The sequence below is a fragment of the Cyclopterus lumpus genome, chromosome 9, assembly GCF_009769545.1.
Source record: "Cyclopterus lumpus isolate fCycLum1 chromosome 9, fCycLum1.pri, whole genome shotgun sequence".
Classification (NCBI taxonomy): Eukaryota; Metazoa; Chordata; class Actinopteri; order Perciformes; family Cyclopteridae; genus Cyclopterus; species Cyclopterus lumpus.
The window spans coordinates 24,112,266-24,126,971 of NC_046974.1; the positions used below are offsets into that span (position 1 = coordinate 24,112,266).

The 14,706-nt window shown below is 41.1% G+C and overlaps 1 protein-coding gene across 1 annotated transcript; it reads right to left on the reverse strand.

The window, feature by feature from the left end:
• Window positions 1-1,241: 1,241 nt before the first annotated feature.
• On the reverse strand, window positions 1,242-13,104 carry LOC117736193 (general transcription factor II-I repeat domain-containing protein 2A-like). The gene is made up of 3 exons (XM_034541354.1): window positions 12,967-13,104; window positions 1,878-2,931; window positions 1,242-1,756 (listed from the first exon to the last, which is right to left on the reverse strand). The coding sequence occupies exons 1-3, from the start codon at window positions 13,102-13,104 to the stop codon at window positions 1,242-1,244; spliced, it is 1,707 nt and encodes a 568-aa protein (XP_034397245.1).
• Between the last annotated feature and the right edge of the window lie 1,602 nt (window positions 13,105-14,706).

A 14,706-nucleotide genomic window follows, 5' to 3' on the forward strand; every position in this document is an offset into this window, starting at 1 on the left:
CAGGTCCATATTCCGAATTTCTATCTGAAATGTTAGAGTTTCTATCAAATTTAGTCCTTAAAACTAATAAGGTTATTTTTGTAGGAGATTTTAATATTCATGTGGATGTTGATAATGATTGCCTTAGTGCTGCTGTTATCTCATTGTTGGACTTGATTGGCTTCTGTCAGAGTACAGAAACCCACTCACTGCTTTGGCCACACCCTCAACCTTGTTGTTGCATGTGGCATTGACATTGAGCATTTGGAAGACTTCCCACAGAACTCTCTTCTGTCAGACCATTACCTCATAACTTTTGAGTTCATACTCCCAGAGTGTACACCGTTAGTCCAAAGTTTCTACACCAGATGTCTAACTGACAGTGCTGTAGCTAAATTTAAAGAAGTGATTCCTTCTGCATTTGATTCAATACCACGTCTCAATGTAACGAAGGACTCCTGTGCTAATTTTAGTCTGTCCCAGATTGATCATCTTGTTGATAGTGCTACAGGCTCACTGAGAATGACACTAGACTCGATAGCCCCTGTGAAGAAGAAGACGGTGAGGCAAAGGAGGTTTGCTCCCTGGTATAACCCTCAGACCCGCGACCTAAAGCAAACTTCACGAAAGCTTGAAAGCATATGGCGTTCCACCAATCTGGAAGAATCACGCTTAGTTTGACGAAATAGTCTTAAAACATAAAAAGGCCCTCCGCAATGCCAGAGCAGCATATTACTCATCAGTAATAGAGAAACATAAGAACAACCCACGGTTTCTCTTTAGCACTTTAGCCAGGCTGAGAGTGACAGCTCAATGGAAACGTGAATTCCTATAGACCTCAGTAGTAATGACTTCTTCAATGAAAAGATTTTAACTATTAGAGGCAAGATTGATGAACTCTTGCCCTCATCCAGTGCCGATCTGTCATCAAGAGGAGTGGCCTTGGAAACGGCTGTATGCCCTAGTGCAGGGGTGGCCAACTAGTCAGAGACTAAGAGCCACTTTTTTTTCTGTGTTACTGCAAAGAGACACATCATACACATGGGTACACATGAACATCATCTTTTAATCATGTATGCACGCATACACAGACCTCTGCTCAGCCAGATCTAATGAAAATAACCACAACAACATGATAATATCAGTAATTTTCAACAGTTAACATTGTGTGCACTGTCTCACACACACACAAACTCAGTTCAAGCAAGTCCACAAACAATAATAGAATAATTTTCAATAACATCTTTCTCTTACTATGCTGCTTAGTGAGACTTCTGGCATTCCTTATCTTGAACAATCCTCTTCAAATCTGGCTTGTATTCTGTTGTTGCCACTCTAAGCAATTCTTTCAAATGAGTGTCAGACAGAACAGATCGATGCTTTGATTTCACATGTTTCAGGGTAGAAAACACAGACTCGCAGACGTACGTTGACCCAAACATGGACAGTATCTTAAGCGCAGCTCGTTTGATGTTGGGGTATTTTTCAATTGGCACACTTTTCCAGAACTCAACGGTCCCTTCCCTTAAAACAGCTTTCAGTTGATCCTCCTCACAAAGGTCGATCATCTCCAACTCAGCCGCAGCCTCATCTGTGACGAGCGGGGCTTTCAAACAGTCTGTCTCCGCATTAAATGGGTTGACGAGGAACGTAATCTGTGGTCTTTTCAGTTGTAGATCACAGAACCGGGTCACAAAGCTTTCGTGCAGGTTTGCAACCAGTGTTGCATATCTGTCTCTTTTCTTTTTCAGGGCGGCGCTGGTGACTTGCTCACTGGCTTTTAGCAGAGTATGAAAATGTGTTAAATCTCCCTTTTGAATATGCGCCTCGAACAGCTTTAGTTTGTTGAAAAAACGCAAACACACTTTGCACCAGGTCAGGCAACATTTTTAACTTACCCTGCAGGGTCAGGTTCAGTCTGTCCAAGTGACACAGCATGTCAACTGAAAATGCCAGATCCATAATCCACTCGAGGTCTGAGAGCTCGGGATAGTCCTTGTCCTTCTCTTCCATGAACAGTTTCACAGCATCCAAAAGCTCAAAGAAGCGAGAGAATACCTTGCTTTTTGACAGCCACCTCACAGTGCAGTGCAGCGGCAGGTCACCTGGAAGCCCTTGGTCCAGCTCAGCGATGAGATTCCTGAATTGCCTGTGGTTAAGCGCATGTGTGCGGATGTAGTTGACGATTTCCATCACAGGCTTCATGGCGTTGTTTAAATTCAATGATTTAGACACGAGTTGCTCCCTGTGGATGATGCAGTGGAAATTCCAAAAGTCGGGAAATGTTTGATCAGCTTTGCACAGACCCACAAGCCCGTTCACGGATCCGATCATGGCTGGCGCTCCATCCGTGGCTATTGCAGTTAGTTTCGGTATGGGCAGATTTGCTTTTGCAAACGCAGCCATCATTGCTTCTTTCACATCTATGCCACGGGTTCTGTCTTTTAATGTCACAATATCAAGGAGTTCTTCTTTGATCATACATTCATTTGACACAGACCGTGCAAATATTGCCAACTGAGGCTTGTCTTGTATGTCACAACTCTCATCCAATGCCACACTAAAATACTCACATGCTTGAAGGTCAGAGTGCAACTGTGATTCAACAGCTGTATTAATATCCGATATTCTGCGTTTAACACTGTGGCGGGACAGTTGAACGTCTGATACGCTCCGTTTTAGTTTGTCGTCTCCAGGAGCCAAGATTTCAAAGGCGTCAATGAGGCATTTTTTAATGAAGTCCCCTTCGTTGTATGGCTTTTTAGCCCGTGCTATGTTCCAAGCCAGCTGATATGATGCAAGCGTTACGGTCTCCGAGTGTTTCATAAATTTTTGGAAAAACTGCACCTGCTTTTCTGCCTGGCTTTTCAAAGCGACCAACTTGTTCTTGCGAAGTTCAGTCCCTTTTGGAAATTCCTGTTCGATGTTAGGGTGGAGTGAGCTGAAGTGACGCTGAAGATTTGAAGCATTGAAATGCGCTAATGCTGCGTGACATATAAGGCAGATCGGCTTGCCATTACGTTTAACAAAAAAATATAAACTCTCCCACTCTGGCAAAAACGTCCTGTGTTCTTCTTCATATTTTCGTTTGGCTGTGCTTTTTTCCCCTGCCATTTCAAGAGGTAACTTGACGGAAATTGTTTACAACACAAATGATGTCACACCAAAGATTCTCTCGTCGCTCGTTTGATGTCACTCAAACAGGCTTAAGTGGTCAGTGTGCCATCTAGCTGTAGGGGGAGTGAATGACAGCGCCAGCCAAGTATTTTTGACGCATGTCATGTGACAGCTCCTGAAGAGCCGCATGAAACTAGTTAAAGAGCCGCATGAGGCTCGTGAGACGCGGGTTGGCCAGGCCTGCCCTAGTGCATATTTGGATGGCTTTTCTCCCATTAACCTAGACCAATTGTCCTCAACGGTTTCTACTTCTAAACCGTCTACCTGTCTCTTAGACCCCATCCCAACGAGGCTGCTTAAAGACGTTTGCCTTTAATTGGCACCTCTCTGTTGGATATTGTTAATGTGTCTTTGCTAACAGGCCATGTACCACATTCCTTCAAAGTAGCTGTAATTAAACCTCTCCTGAAGAAGCCCACTCTTAATCCAGAGGTGTTGGCTAACTACATGCCAATTTCTAACCTTCCCTTCCTCTCTAAGATCCTTGAGAAAGTAGTCGCAAATCAGTTGTGTGACTTTCTACATCTGAATAGTTTATTTGAGAAGTTTTAGTGAGGATTTAGAAAACAGCACAGGAAATTACAAATGATCTCTTAATTGCATCAGATAAAGGACTCATCTCTACTTGTTTTGTTAGACCTTAGTGTTGCCTTCCACACCATTGACCATGACATTCTATTACAGAGACCGGATCAGTCGATTGGCATTTCAGGTACGGCACTAATTTGGTTTAAATCCTATTCATCAGATCGATCTCAATTTGTATTTGTAAACGATGAAGCCTCGATGACCACCAACGTTAATCACGGAGTTCCACAAGGTTCTGTGCTTGGACCAATTTTATTTATCTTATATATGCTTCCTTTGGGCAACATTATCAGGAAATACTCCATAAACTTTCATTGTTATGCAGATGATACTCAATTATATCTATTGATCAAACCAGAGGAGACCAACCAGCTCGCTAAAATTCAAGCATGTCTTAAAGATATAAAAACATGGATGATCTGCAACTTCCTGATGTTAAACTCACACAAAACTGAAGTTATTTTGCCCTGAACACCTCAGAGATAAATTATCTGGTGATGTGGTTTTAGTAGATGGCATTGCCCTGGCAGCCAACACCACTGTAAAGAATCTCAGCGTTATCTTTGATCGGGACTTGTGAAGCAAATCTCAAGGACTGCATTTTATCATCAATGTACCATTAACAAAATCAGGCACATCTTGTCTAAAAAAAATGCAGAAAAACTGATTCAAGTGTTTGTTACTTCTAGACTGGATTACTGCAACTCCTTATCATCAGGCTGCTCTAATAAGTCTCTTAAATCCCTCCAGTTAATCCAGAATGCTGCAGCTCGTGCACTGACAAAAACCAAGAAAAGAGATCACATTACTCCTGTATTAGCTGCTCTGCACTGGCTCCCTGTAAAATCAAGAATCACATTTAAAATTCTTCTCCTCACCTACAAAGCCTTGATTGGTGATGCACCATCATATCTTAAGGAGCTTGTAGTACCATATTGCCCCACTAGAGAGCTGCGCTCACTAAATGCGGGGCTACTCGTGGTTCCTAGAGTCTTAAAAATTAGGATGGGAGCCAGAGCCTTCAGTTATCAATCTCCTCTTTTATGGAACCAGCTTCCAACTTTCAGTCCGGGGTGCAGACAGTCACCACATTTTAGGATGGGATTTTTTTTTTATGGAGGAGCGAATAATCACAAACTTGACGGCACAAATTTCAGCCAACCACGCCGCCATTACCAGACACGACCAGACTATCCAAGCCATTGAAATTTCAATGAACCATTTTCAGGGAAGGATAACCACACTGGAGACCACGGTCTTTATGAAGGAGAATGAACTATTGAAGTTTAAGGTTGACGACCTCGAGAACAGATCACGGAGGTGCAACATCCGTATTACGGGCATACATACCTGAGAGAGCAGAGGACACCCGCCCAACTTCTTTCATTGAATCCTTCATGGAGGAGCTATTTGGTGCTGATGCTTTTCCCCGTGGTGTAGCCGTGGACCGAGCGCACAGGGTGGGCCATCCAGAGGAGACCGGACGGCGCACCTCGTCCCTTCATAGTCTGCATTCATCACTTCCAGACGAAGCAGCGTATAATGCAGCTGGCACAAGAGAAAGGTCCCCTGTCCTACAGGAGCTCAGAAATACATATTTACGCCGACTACAGCGCTCAAGTCGCTAGAAAGAGAGCTACTTTTTCCTGGAGAACAATCAACCGGGCAGCATGAGACCCCGTGGCAACCATAACAATGACTGTGGAGACATTACCTTTTCTTATTATTATGCTTAGCTTGGTTGAGCTAACCGGTAGTGAATATTTTTGCTGGCTGACCTGACACGCTATATACGGTAAACCTTATGAACAATATATTACTAACTTGATCGTGCTCACAGAATCCATGTACACTTCCCACAACTGTATTAACCAAATGTCAAACTGTCCTTACCTTTACGGTAGTCTTATATTATTTACATTACATGATAACCTTCCTTTTGTAAAGGATATTAACCTCACTGTTGTAAGGGATATTAACCTCACTGCTTATCTTGCAGCACGCAACCAGGTGTGCGGCATCCATTTTATATTAATGCTTGGCGTATGGCAAACGGGGCCGCCTGACTATGATATGAGGGCACTCAAGGTTAGACACACACACACACACCCCAGACTACTAAGACAAAGGACCATACAGCTCAACGGCACTCAAGGTGAAAACAACAAGTCGTTTCTCAGAAAATGACTAACGAAACTTAAGACGCACACACACATACCCCAGACACACACACACCCCAGACTACAAGCACAATCAAGCACAACAGAGCATGACATCTCCCTACTCTCTAACCTGCTCAAGAGTGCATGTTTTCCAACCTGTCACACTAACTAACTTGTTAGTAACATATACGGTGTCCACGACTAGCTAACGTTAATGAACAAACACACATTAATGACGTTAGCATACTTCTTGTCGAGTTAAATTAGCAAATGAGTCCATACCAGGCCAAAAGCGGCGCACGGCTAATTTAATGTTAGCATCCTTTTACCGACTTTCGTAAAGGGAAAGCTAACTTTAATAATTACAACTTCTATTTAGCTCGAAAGGTAAGAAGTTAAAGTTTAGTTTAACACCAATAAATAAATGATATGCTCATTTTCCTTAATATTCTAAGTGAAGTTGTATTGCAATGTAAGCTAAACACTGCCCGTTAAGCTAGCTTAGGTGTATTTGAAAGTTTTAGTTTAGTTTTTTTATGACGGTAGTATTACTAGAGGGACAATCGGTTCTTATATACATAGCCATTTTCCCTTGAAAGATTATGACTCAATGCAGAAAATTCAATAATTGAAAATGTATAACTCAAATCTCAAACATGATCGCCCGTACACACCGTGACAGCGGGTTGTCCGTTTTTTACGGCTCTCCCTGAACGCAACATACGTAGTAATGCATGTGTGTCTTGTTTACTGTCTAAGCTAGGCTAAATACTAGCAGAGCTTTGGTGGCTAAAGTCATGGAGTAGCGTTACCCGAGGAAAGTGGGTACGATAGTAGTAAAACACTATGTGTGGACATCCATTGCCATATAATCTATCACAGTGACTAGATTGTAACCGTGCACTTTGTCACTGTAAGTATAGTTTTACCACATGTTCCAGAAAGAGTTATTGTTGTACGACAGCTGAATGTTCATTGCCTATACAGAGGGATTTGTTTGAAGATAAGTCTATATTATATATTAGTGAGTAAGGGCAGCTTGTTATGTCAAATGACTTGTTAAATGTTTTTACTGTTGCTACAGCCATGGTATTATTTTGTCCCCGATTGGTTCTCTTTGCAATGATAGAAGAGATGTGTTAACTTGAGGTTAACATTTCTATTTGTTAATAATATTGAATTGATAAAAGATAATTGAAGTACCTTTATCTGTTAATTGCTTTACATTATGAATCTTTACAAATATATAATCTATATATGCATGTTGCTGACTCAATGTTAACTTGATAACTTAACCTTCATGGATATGAATTGATTGTTCTATCTCACTTTATTACAGCAACTTCTGAATGCAAAAAGTGTCCTGGTCATCCTCACTGACAGCACCATCCCACCGCAAGAGTTTCTTAGTGAACCTCACCGACCTGCCAGGCATAAAACGGTGAATGTTTCTGACTGAACAAGCTTATATGTGATGTTCTAGTTAAATCAGATTTGTAGGCTGAAGGGAAGTGGCGGTGTTACTTGTATGTTTAGGGGTAGCAGTTTTAAAACAAATTTATATGGAACATTTCACTCTCACAAGACCAGGAAACACAATCCACATCCGTTAAAAAATTTCAATCCAGGTGTAGTTACAATTACTCGAGTTTCACAAGAATCCTGTGATAATCCTGAGGAAGATGAACATACTCAAGATAACCCTGCAGTTGAAGCAGACAGTGCAAGTTCAAGTAGTGATGTTGGTGTAAATACAAACCTACCCGAAGTAATTGAGCAACATTTTGCTGCAGCATTGCACAAGTTAGAACATTTTGCGCATGTGCCAGGAAGACAGATTAATGACCTCTAAGAAGAATGTTCAGCAACATTGCCCCTCTCAATTAACATTATTGTAAATAACCAAGATGGCTGCCAAGATACAGACGTTCCACAGCTGGCTATAGCAGCAGTATTAAACGGAATAGACGGTAATCTGGATGTTTGAGATGGTGGCAGACAAACAAACCAAACAGAAACAAAACACCAAAATAAAGCAACAACAACAACAAAATTACACTCACCCAGACACCCCTTTAATTATCTTTTACATGTAAATTTGCGTACTCACATACCCTGCATTTATTCCTGCCTTTTCTTGATAACCCAAATTCCGTCCACGAATACTTGACCACTCTAATTTGTTATAAAGGCCATTAGATTTGTCCATGCTTGGTCAGTATGGCTTGAACTGTTCTTTACCCTGGCAATTATATTTTCAGATTCTGGTAAAGGCCGTTTGAGCCACCCTTCTAACATTTCCAGTACTACCTTTCCAAAAGGCAACACATTGGAGCACTCCCACAACGCGTGTAGAAAAGTGCCCATTTCTATGTTACATTTCCAACATTTATTATCCTGCATCAAGCCCATTTTATACAGTTTCAGAGGTGTAAAATAACATCTATGTACAATTTTGTAGTGAGTAAACTTGCTTCTTGCATCCCTTGTAGCCCAGCCTACCTTTAATATTATTTCTCGCCATACATCTTCCTTAATCTCAATGTTGAGATCTTTTTGCCATACTAGTCTCTGGCCTTCGCACATTCCAGCTTGAATGTTTGACATTTTACGATAGAATATTGAGGCAGAGTGTAGGGTACAGGAAGCACTTTGGAAATCCTGAATCGTATTCTCTTCTTCCTCTTCTCTTTGCAATCCAAACCCAGACCCCATGCTACTCCTCAGCTGTAAATACTTCCAGAAAACCCCCTTCTCATCTAAATTAAATGTTTCTTTAAGGTCCTCGAATGATTTAAATGAGGCGTCTCTGTAGAGATCTTTGATAACATGTATTCCTTTTGCCAGCCATGTATCCCATATCAATACTTTTTTCCCTAAACAGATGAAGGGATTATTCCACATGGAGGAATAGTTTTGTTTGTATTGAGAAATCCCCAGAATCGTATGTGCCCTTACCCTTGCCCACTATTCCTTGAGGCAAAGAGCTTTTTCATACTGATTCTAGGTTTTTTGCCACTCCATAAAAAATCCTTAATTAAATGGTTATATTGTTTAAAGATTCCTTCGGAAATGGTTACTGGTATCATCATAGAGATGTAATTAAATTGTGGAGCCACCACCATCTTAATGATATTAATTTTTCCCCATAAGGTAAGATTTAACACTTTCCATTTCTCAAAGTTTGTCTTAATTTTTTGTATTAACGGGAGCATATTAATAGAGATTATATTTTCTATATCTGAGCACAGCCTAATACCCAGATATTTCAGTCCCCTTGGGATCCATTTAAACTGGAATGAATCGACCATTGATAAGAGTGCATCCTCTTGATATCGGCATGCATTCAGACTTTTGGCAATTTATTTTATAAACGGATATTTTTGAAAATGATTCAATTGTAGAGAGAACATTAGGGATTGACACCAGAGGATCCTTGATTATTAATAAAATATCATCTGCATACATAAATATTTTGTGTTCCTCTTCCCCTTGTACGACCCCCTTTATACCTGCCTCTGTCCTTATTGTGATAGCCAAAGTTTCTAAGAACATTGTAAAGAGTAAGAGGCCAAGAGGGTCTCCGTTTGGTACCTCTCTCTAGATTAAAAAAGGGTGATATCATGCCATTTGTTAGAACTGCTGCTCGTGGATTGGAGTAAATTATGTTCACCCATTGAACAAATGTTTCCCCAAATTGTTTCAGGGTATATCGCAAGAAGCTCAACTCCAACCGATCAAATGCCTTTTGAGCATCCAAGGAGAAGGCGTGGTTTCCCCCTGATTGAGCTGTATAAGATGTAGCAGACAAGCGTGGTAGAATAGCTTCTAGCCTCATTGCCAAAATCTTTGTTATGATTTTGCAGTCCACATTAATCAAGCTCACAGGTCTATAATTTCCCGGATCAGAAGGGTCTTTATCTTTTTTTACAATTAATGATATCAGAGCTTCGTTGTATGTTCCTGGCAGCTCTCTCAACGAGAATGATTCTTCATACACAGTTACCAGGATAGGAGCCAATTTATCAGGATATTTCTTATAATATTCGGCGGGAAAACCATCTAACCCAGACGATTTTCCAGGCTTCATTAACAAGATAGCACTGTTGACCTCCTCTGCTGTTATGGGGCTGTCCAAACATTTTTTCTGATCTATTGTTATTTCTGGCAGTTTAATTGTTGAAAAAAAATTCTCGTAATTACCCACCTCTTGATCAGCCTCCGATTTATAAAGTTCACTGTCATAATTTGCAAATATCCTATTAATTTCCTTTGTATTTGTCATCAGTTTCCCCATTTCATTTTTGACCGCTTGTATACCATAACTAGCCTCTTTTTGTTTTAGTTGTCTAGCTAATAGTTTCCCAGACTATTCCCCACTCTCATAGAAATTACTTTTTAGTCTAAATAGGGCAAACTCTGCTTTTTTATTATATATTTCATTTAATTTAAATTTGAGGTCACACCACCGTTTAAGCAGCAGATCAGTGTAATTCTTGGACAGTGCTTTTTCTAATTCTTTAAGCTTAGATTCCAGACCACTTACTATTTTAACTTGCTCTCTTTTTTTCCTACTGGAGTAAGCTATGCTTTTCCGCCTTATATAAGCTTTGGAGGCTTCCCATACTGTTCCAACTTTATCTGTTGAACCAATGTTCCACAGGAAGAAATTGTCAAGTTCCTTTACAATTAAACTGCTAAATCCTGGGTCCTGGAAAAGAGATATGTTTAACCTCCACCTGTTTGTCTTTACTCGCTCTGGTTCTATTACTAATTCTAGCTGGACTGCTGCATGATCGGTCAGTGCAATGGTTCCTGAGCAGTCTGAGACGCTCTCCACCAGATCCTTGCTTATCAAAACATAATCTATCCTGGAATGAGACTTGTGTCTATGAGATTAGAATGTATATTCCCTTTCTCTAGGGTTGACAAGCCTCCATACATCTGTCAGTCCGAGGTCCTTCATCAATAATTTAATTGCCAGCCTGTCTTTTGGCATATAAATAAAGGAGTGGTTTTGTCTAAAACCCCATCCACAACTTCATTTAAAATCTCCAGCTATGATTGTGTGCCCATCATCTATGTTCCGCACTGATTTATTTACTTCATGAAAAAAGTCTGGATCTTCGATGTTCGGGGCATAGATATTACATGGATTCATTTTTATTCCATCAATGTTAGCTTCCAAACATATCACTCTTCCTTTCACATCCTTTTCTTCTCTTAACAATTGGAAATTCTACTTTTTGTATACCAGAATAGCCACTCCATGTTTTTTACTAGAGTATGAACTATAGTATGCCTGGTGTAAAAGTTCAGAGAATCCCGAGCTACCTGGTGCTTGGAAGAAGACGCTCCGAAGCCAGAGATATATAATAATCATTATTTAATCATAACAAACAAGAGTCATCTGTATACATACATGGTCCAGGCCCGGATGCGCTCACATGGCTTCGCTTCCACAGTCTCCTGACTTAGCCAGCAGTTTCTGTCTGGCGTCACCACGTAAGAGACCGAATTCACGTCTTACAATTAGTTTTATTCGCAGTCCATTCGCTGAGCTAAGCTCCCATTGGTTAGTGGAGGTATTCATGCAAATACCTTTCAGAGACACAGCATGCTACGCTGACCAGCGAATAAGACATAAGGTTCACACCTGAAGGTTAGTTCCATTGGCCACTTCAAAGAATGCCTCAAATCGATAAACTAGCGGGGTCAAAGCTCACACTTCCGGTCAAGGACAGGAAGTTCCCCTTCAGAATAAAACCCTATTATCCTGCCTTCAGAATAAAAGCAACATCTCAGGTTTCAATCGGCATCCCTTTAACTATTGTCTAAACAATAAAACATCCATTCATTCTCATGCATCATACAATTAATCATTACATTTGTCATTAACAAACAGAATAATAAAACAGTGATCCTCCCTTATGCTTCATAATACATTCCTCATAATATCCCAAATTAATTATCATAACTTTCTTTATGTATTAATTTAAAACATAACCTCTCTTATCTACATGTGCACGTGTATATAAAATCCACTACAACTCAACACTGGCCAACCCAGTCTCCCCAATTTAGCTGCCTCTGAATCGATCAAGTGAGTCTCTTGTATAAAAGCCACATCGGCTTGTTGAGGATTTTAGGTATAATAAACATTTTTTCCTTTTTATGGGATTTCGTAGCTCATTTACATTCCAGGACACTATCCTCAGACCCTTAGCCATAGATCAACATATGTTCTTGTACGCTCAATATTGAGATGATAGCTGGCACATGAGAGCAATAAGAAAAAAAGGACAAAAACAAAAAATGAGGTGCCACTCAGCTGCATGTCAAAACCCACGTAAACAATAACACACAATACAAAACAACCACATACAACACAACCTTATTCCCACCCCCTCTCCCACTCTCACTCGGGAGAGATCCACCACCAAAAAGGACCATGAGGCACACTGAAGAGGTCACCATCAGGAATCCCCACCAACCCCCCTTACTTTGTTTGTTTTGTTCTTAACTGCCTTGTGTGCTGTTCATTCCTGCATAACCCGTTGACAGCACTTGGCTTTCAGCAGTACTTTAACAACCTTTATCTGATATTTAAGATTTGAAAAGAAAAAAAAGAAAGTATACTTGCTACTCCCAAACTTCCACGCCCAAGTGCGAAGTCTCATATCAAGTTGGAGTGCACACACTCATATACTCACTGTGATTTGGGCTTGTCCTGGACTGTAGAGAAAATATTACAATGACATGGAATCATGTCCTGCTCATGTTGCTGCGTCAGAGCACAGAGCGTTGCCGTCCTGTCAGATATTTGGTGATGCTGAAGCAGCTGTAAAGGTCTGTTGCCAGTGTCATTCTCTGCAGCTCGGGTTAGAGCTCAAGTATCATTTGATATTTAATTCCGCTGATCCCTTTCCTCCTTGTCAAGAAACTCCATTGCCTCTCGGTGATCTGCGAATTTCATTCTTTTCTCCCTCCATAAAAAGTGCAGCTCAGCTGGAAATGTGAGAGTGAAACGCACATCCAGGTGGTGTAGCCGGTTTCTCACTTCGTTGAACTTTCTTCTCTTCTGCGCCGTCTCCTTCGTCGTGTCAGGGAAGAAAGACAGTTTACAGCCTCCCCAGATGATATCCTTCTTGTTTCTGTACTTCTCCCTAGCAGCTGCCAGCACTCGCTCCCGCTCCATAAAGCTTAGAAACCGAATAATTATCGGTCTGGGTGGCCGACCTTCCTAGGGCATTGGGATCGGTGCTTGATGCACTCGTTGTAGTTGCGCTCCGTCCAGTTCGACCCCCAGAACTTCCGAGATGATCTTCCTCACACATTCTGATGGTTTACCGTTGTCGAGCTTCTCCCTCAGGCTGATGAGCCGTAGATTCAGGCGCCAGTCTCTATTAGCGCCATCTTCAACGGCGCAATGTAGTTCTTCGCACTTTTTAGCGCTTTTCTCCACGGTTTGGCGATGCTGATGGTTGTCATCCCCCAGCTGAGAGATTCGATTTTCTGCTTCATCTAGGTGAAGCATTATTCAGTCTACGTCGGTTCTAAGACCCACGCTGGTCTCTTTAATCTCCGTCATATCGGCTTGCAGAACTGTTAAAAGTTCCCCAACTTGCCCCATCTCCTCCATGGCTTTTACCAGGGACTGTTGCATAGCCGACAGCACGCTTCCCTCATTGCTCATGCCTTCAGGGTTTGCGAGTTTAATATTAGCACCACCAGTAGTAGCATTTTGTTTGGCCACTCTCGTACATATTGCATGAGCCACCGACTCTCTCAGCTCCAACAGTATTTAACTATCACTTTAAGACTTTACAGCACATTCATGCTAATATCATTAGCAAATTTGGGGTAGTTGGGTGGGTTTACCGGGACATATCCAGTCAGGCAGCCATCTTGCTCGGTGGTCCCACGTGACCCTAATGTTGTGTTTTTTTGTGCATATTTTCTCGTTTCTGCAAACTTAGACTGACGGCGTTGACGTCAGACGAGAATGCGTCCTCAAAGGTCTCTGTGTATACATGAACGAAGATCCAGAGAAGCTGGTGAGGAATACACGGTATGTTAATTTACCTTTTTATGTTTATTGGGGGACGATCACAGTTGGAATAGATGGGCTTTCCTGTTGGTTGCCATTAGCTTTAAAATGTGAATGTTTTTTGCAATATACCTACTGCATTGCTTCTGTAAAATGTTTAATTATGTGAATTAAGTTATTGAACTGTTTATACAGTAAAATTAACGTGCAATAACAATGGGCTGTAATGCAAGTAAGTGAAAAATGACTGCCCTTGTTAATTGCTTATGCTTATGCTTAAGAATATCGGCAGTGAAAGCAGTCAAGCGGCCATGGCAGACGGTCTTTGGAATATTTGTCATTAGAAACGAAGGTGCAGAGCCCAGTGATGACCCCGAGGATGTTGGAATCATTCTGGAGGGGTGGAAGTGCTAGATGAGTTGGGAAATGTACCTTTTGCAGTGTCAATGTTGCTTGCTCTTGTGTATGCTTTCAACCTGAGCTACCCACCAGAGCTCAAGTACACCTCCGAAGCTCTGCAGAAGATCATGATGGAACGAGATGGAAACAAACTATCCATAAAAAGGACAAGATCTCAAAACAAAGCTTTTCTGTTAATTTGAGACTGCCTACTGATGGCTAAAGAAGGTTGGTAGGAAACGTTTGTGTTTCTTTGTTATTTTCTGTATTCTTGTAAGTTTGTAATTGCAAATGTTTTAAGAGGAATGTTTGAAATGTTTTAAGAAGACTGCTTGAATTGTTTTCAGAGGA

Excerpts from the sequence above, each read along its gene's own strand:
- LOC117736193 (XM_034541354.1), bottom strand. The coding sequence starts at position 13,104 with ATGGAGCGGGAGCGAGTGCTGGCAGCTGCTAGGGAGAAGTACAGAAAC. Across the intron at positions 2,932-12,966 it reads AGAGAAGAAAGTTCAACGAA|CGTCACTTCAGCTCACTCCA; the intron begins GTGAGAAACCGG and ends TCAAATCTTCAG. Across the intron at positions 1,757-1,877 it reads ACTGAACCTGACCCTGCAGG|CCAGTGAGCAAGTCACCAGC; the intron begins GTAAGTTAAAAA and ends CTCTGCTAAAAG.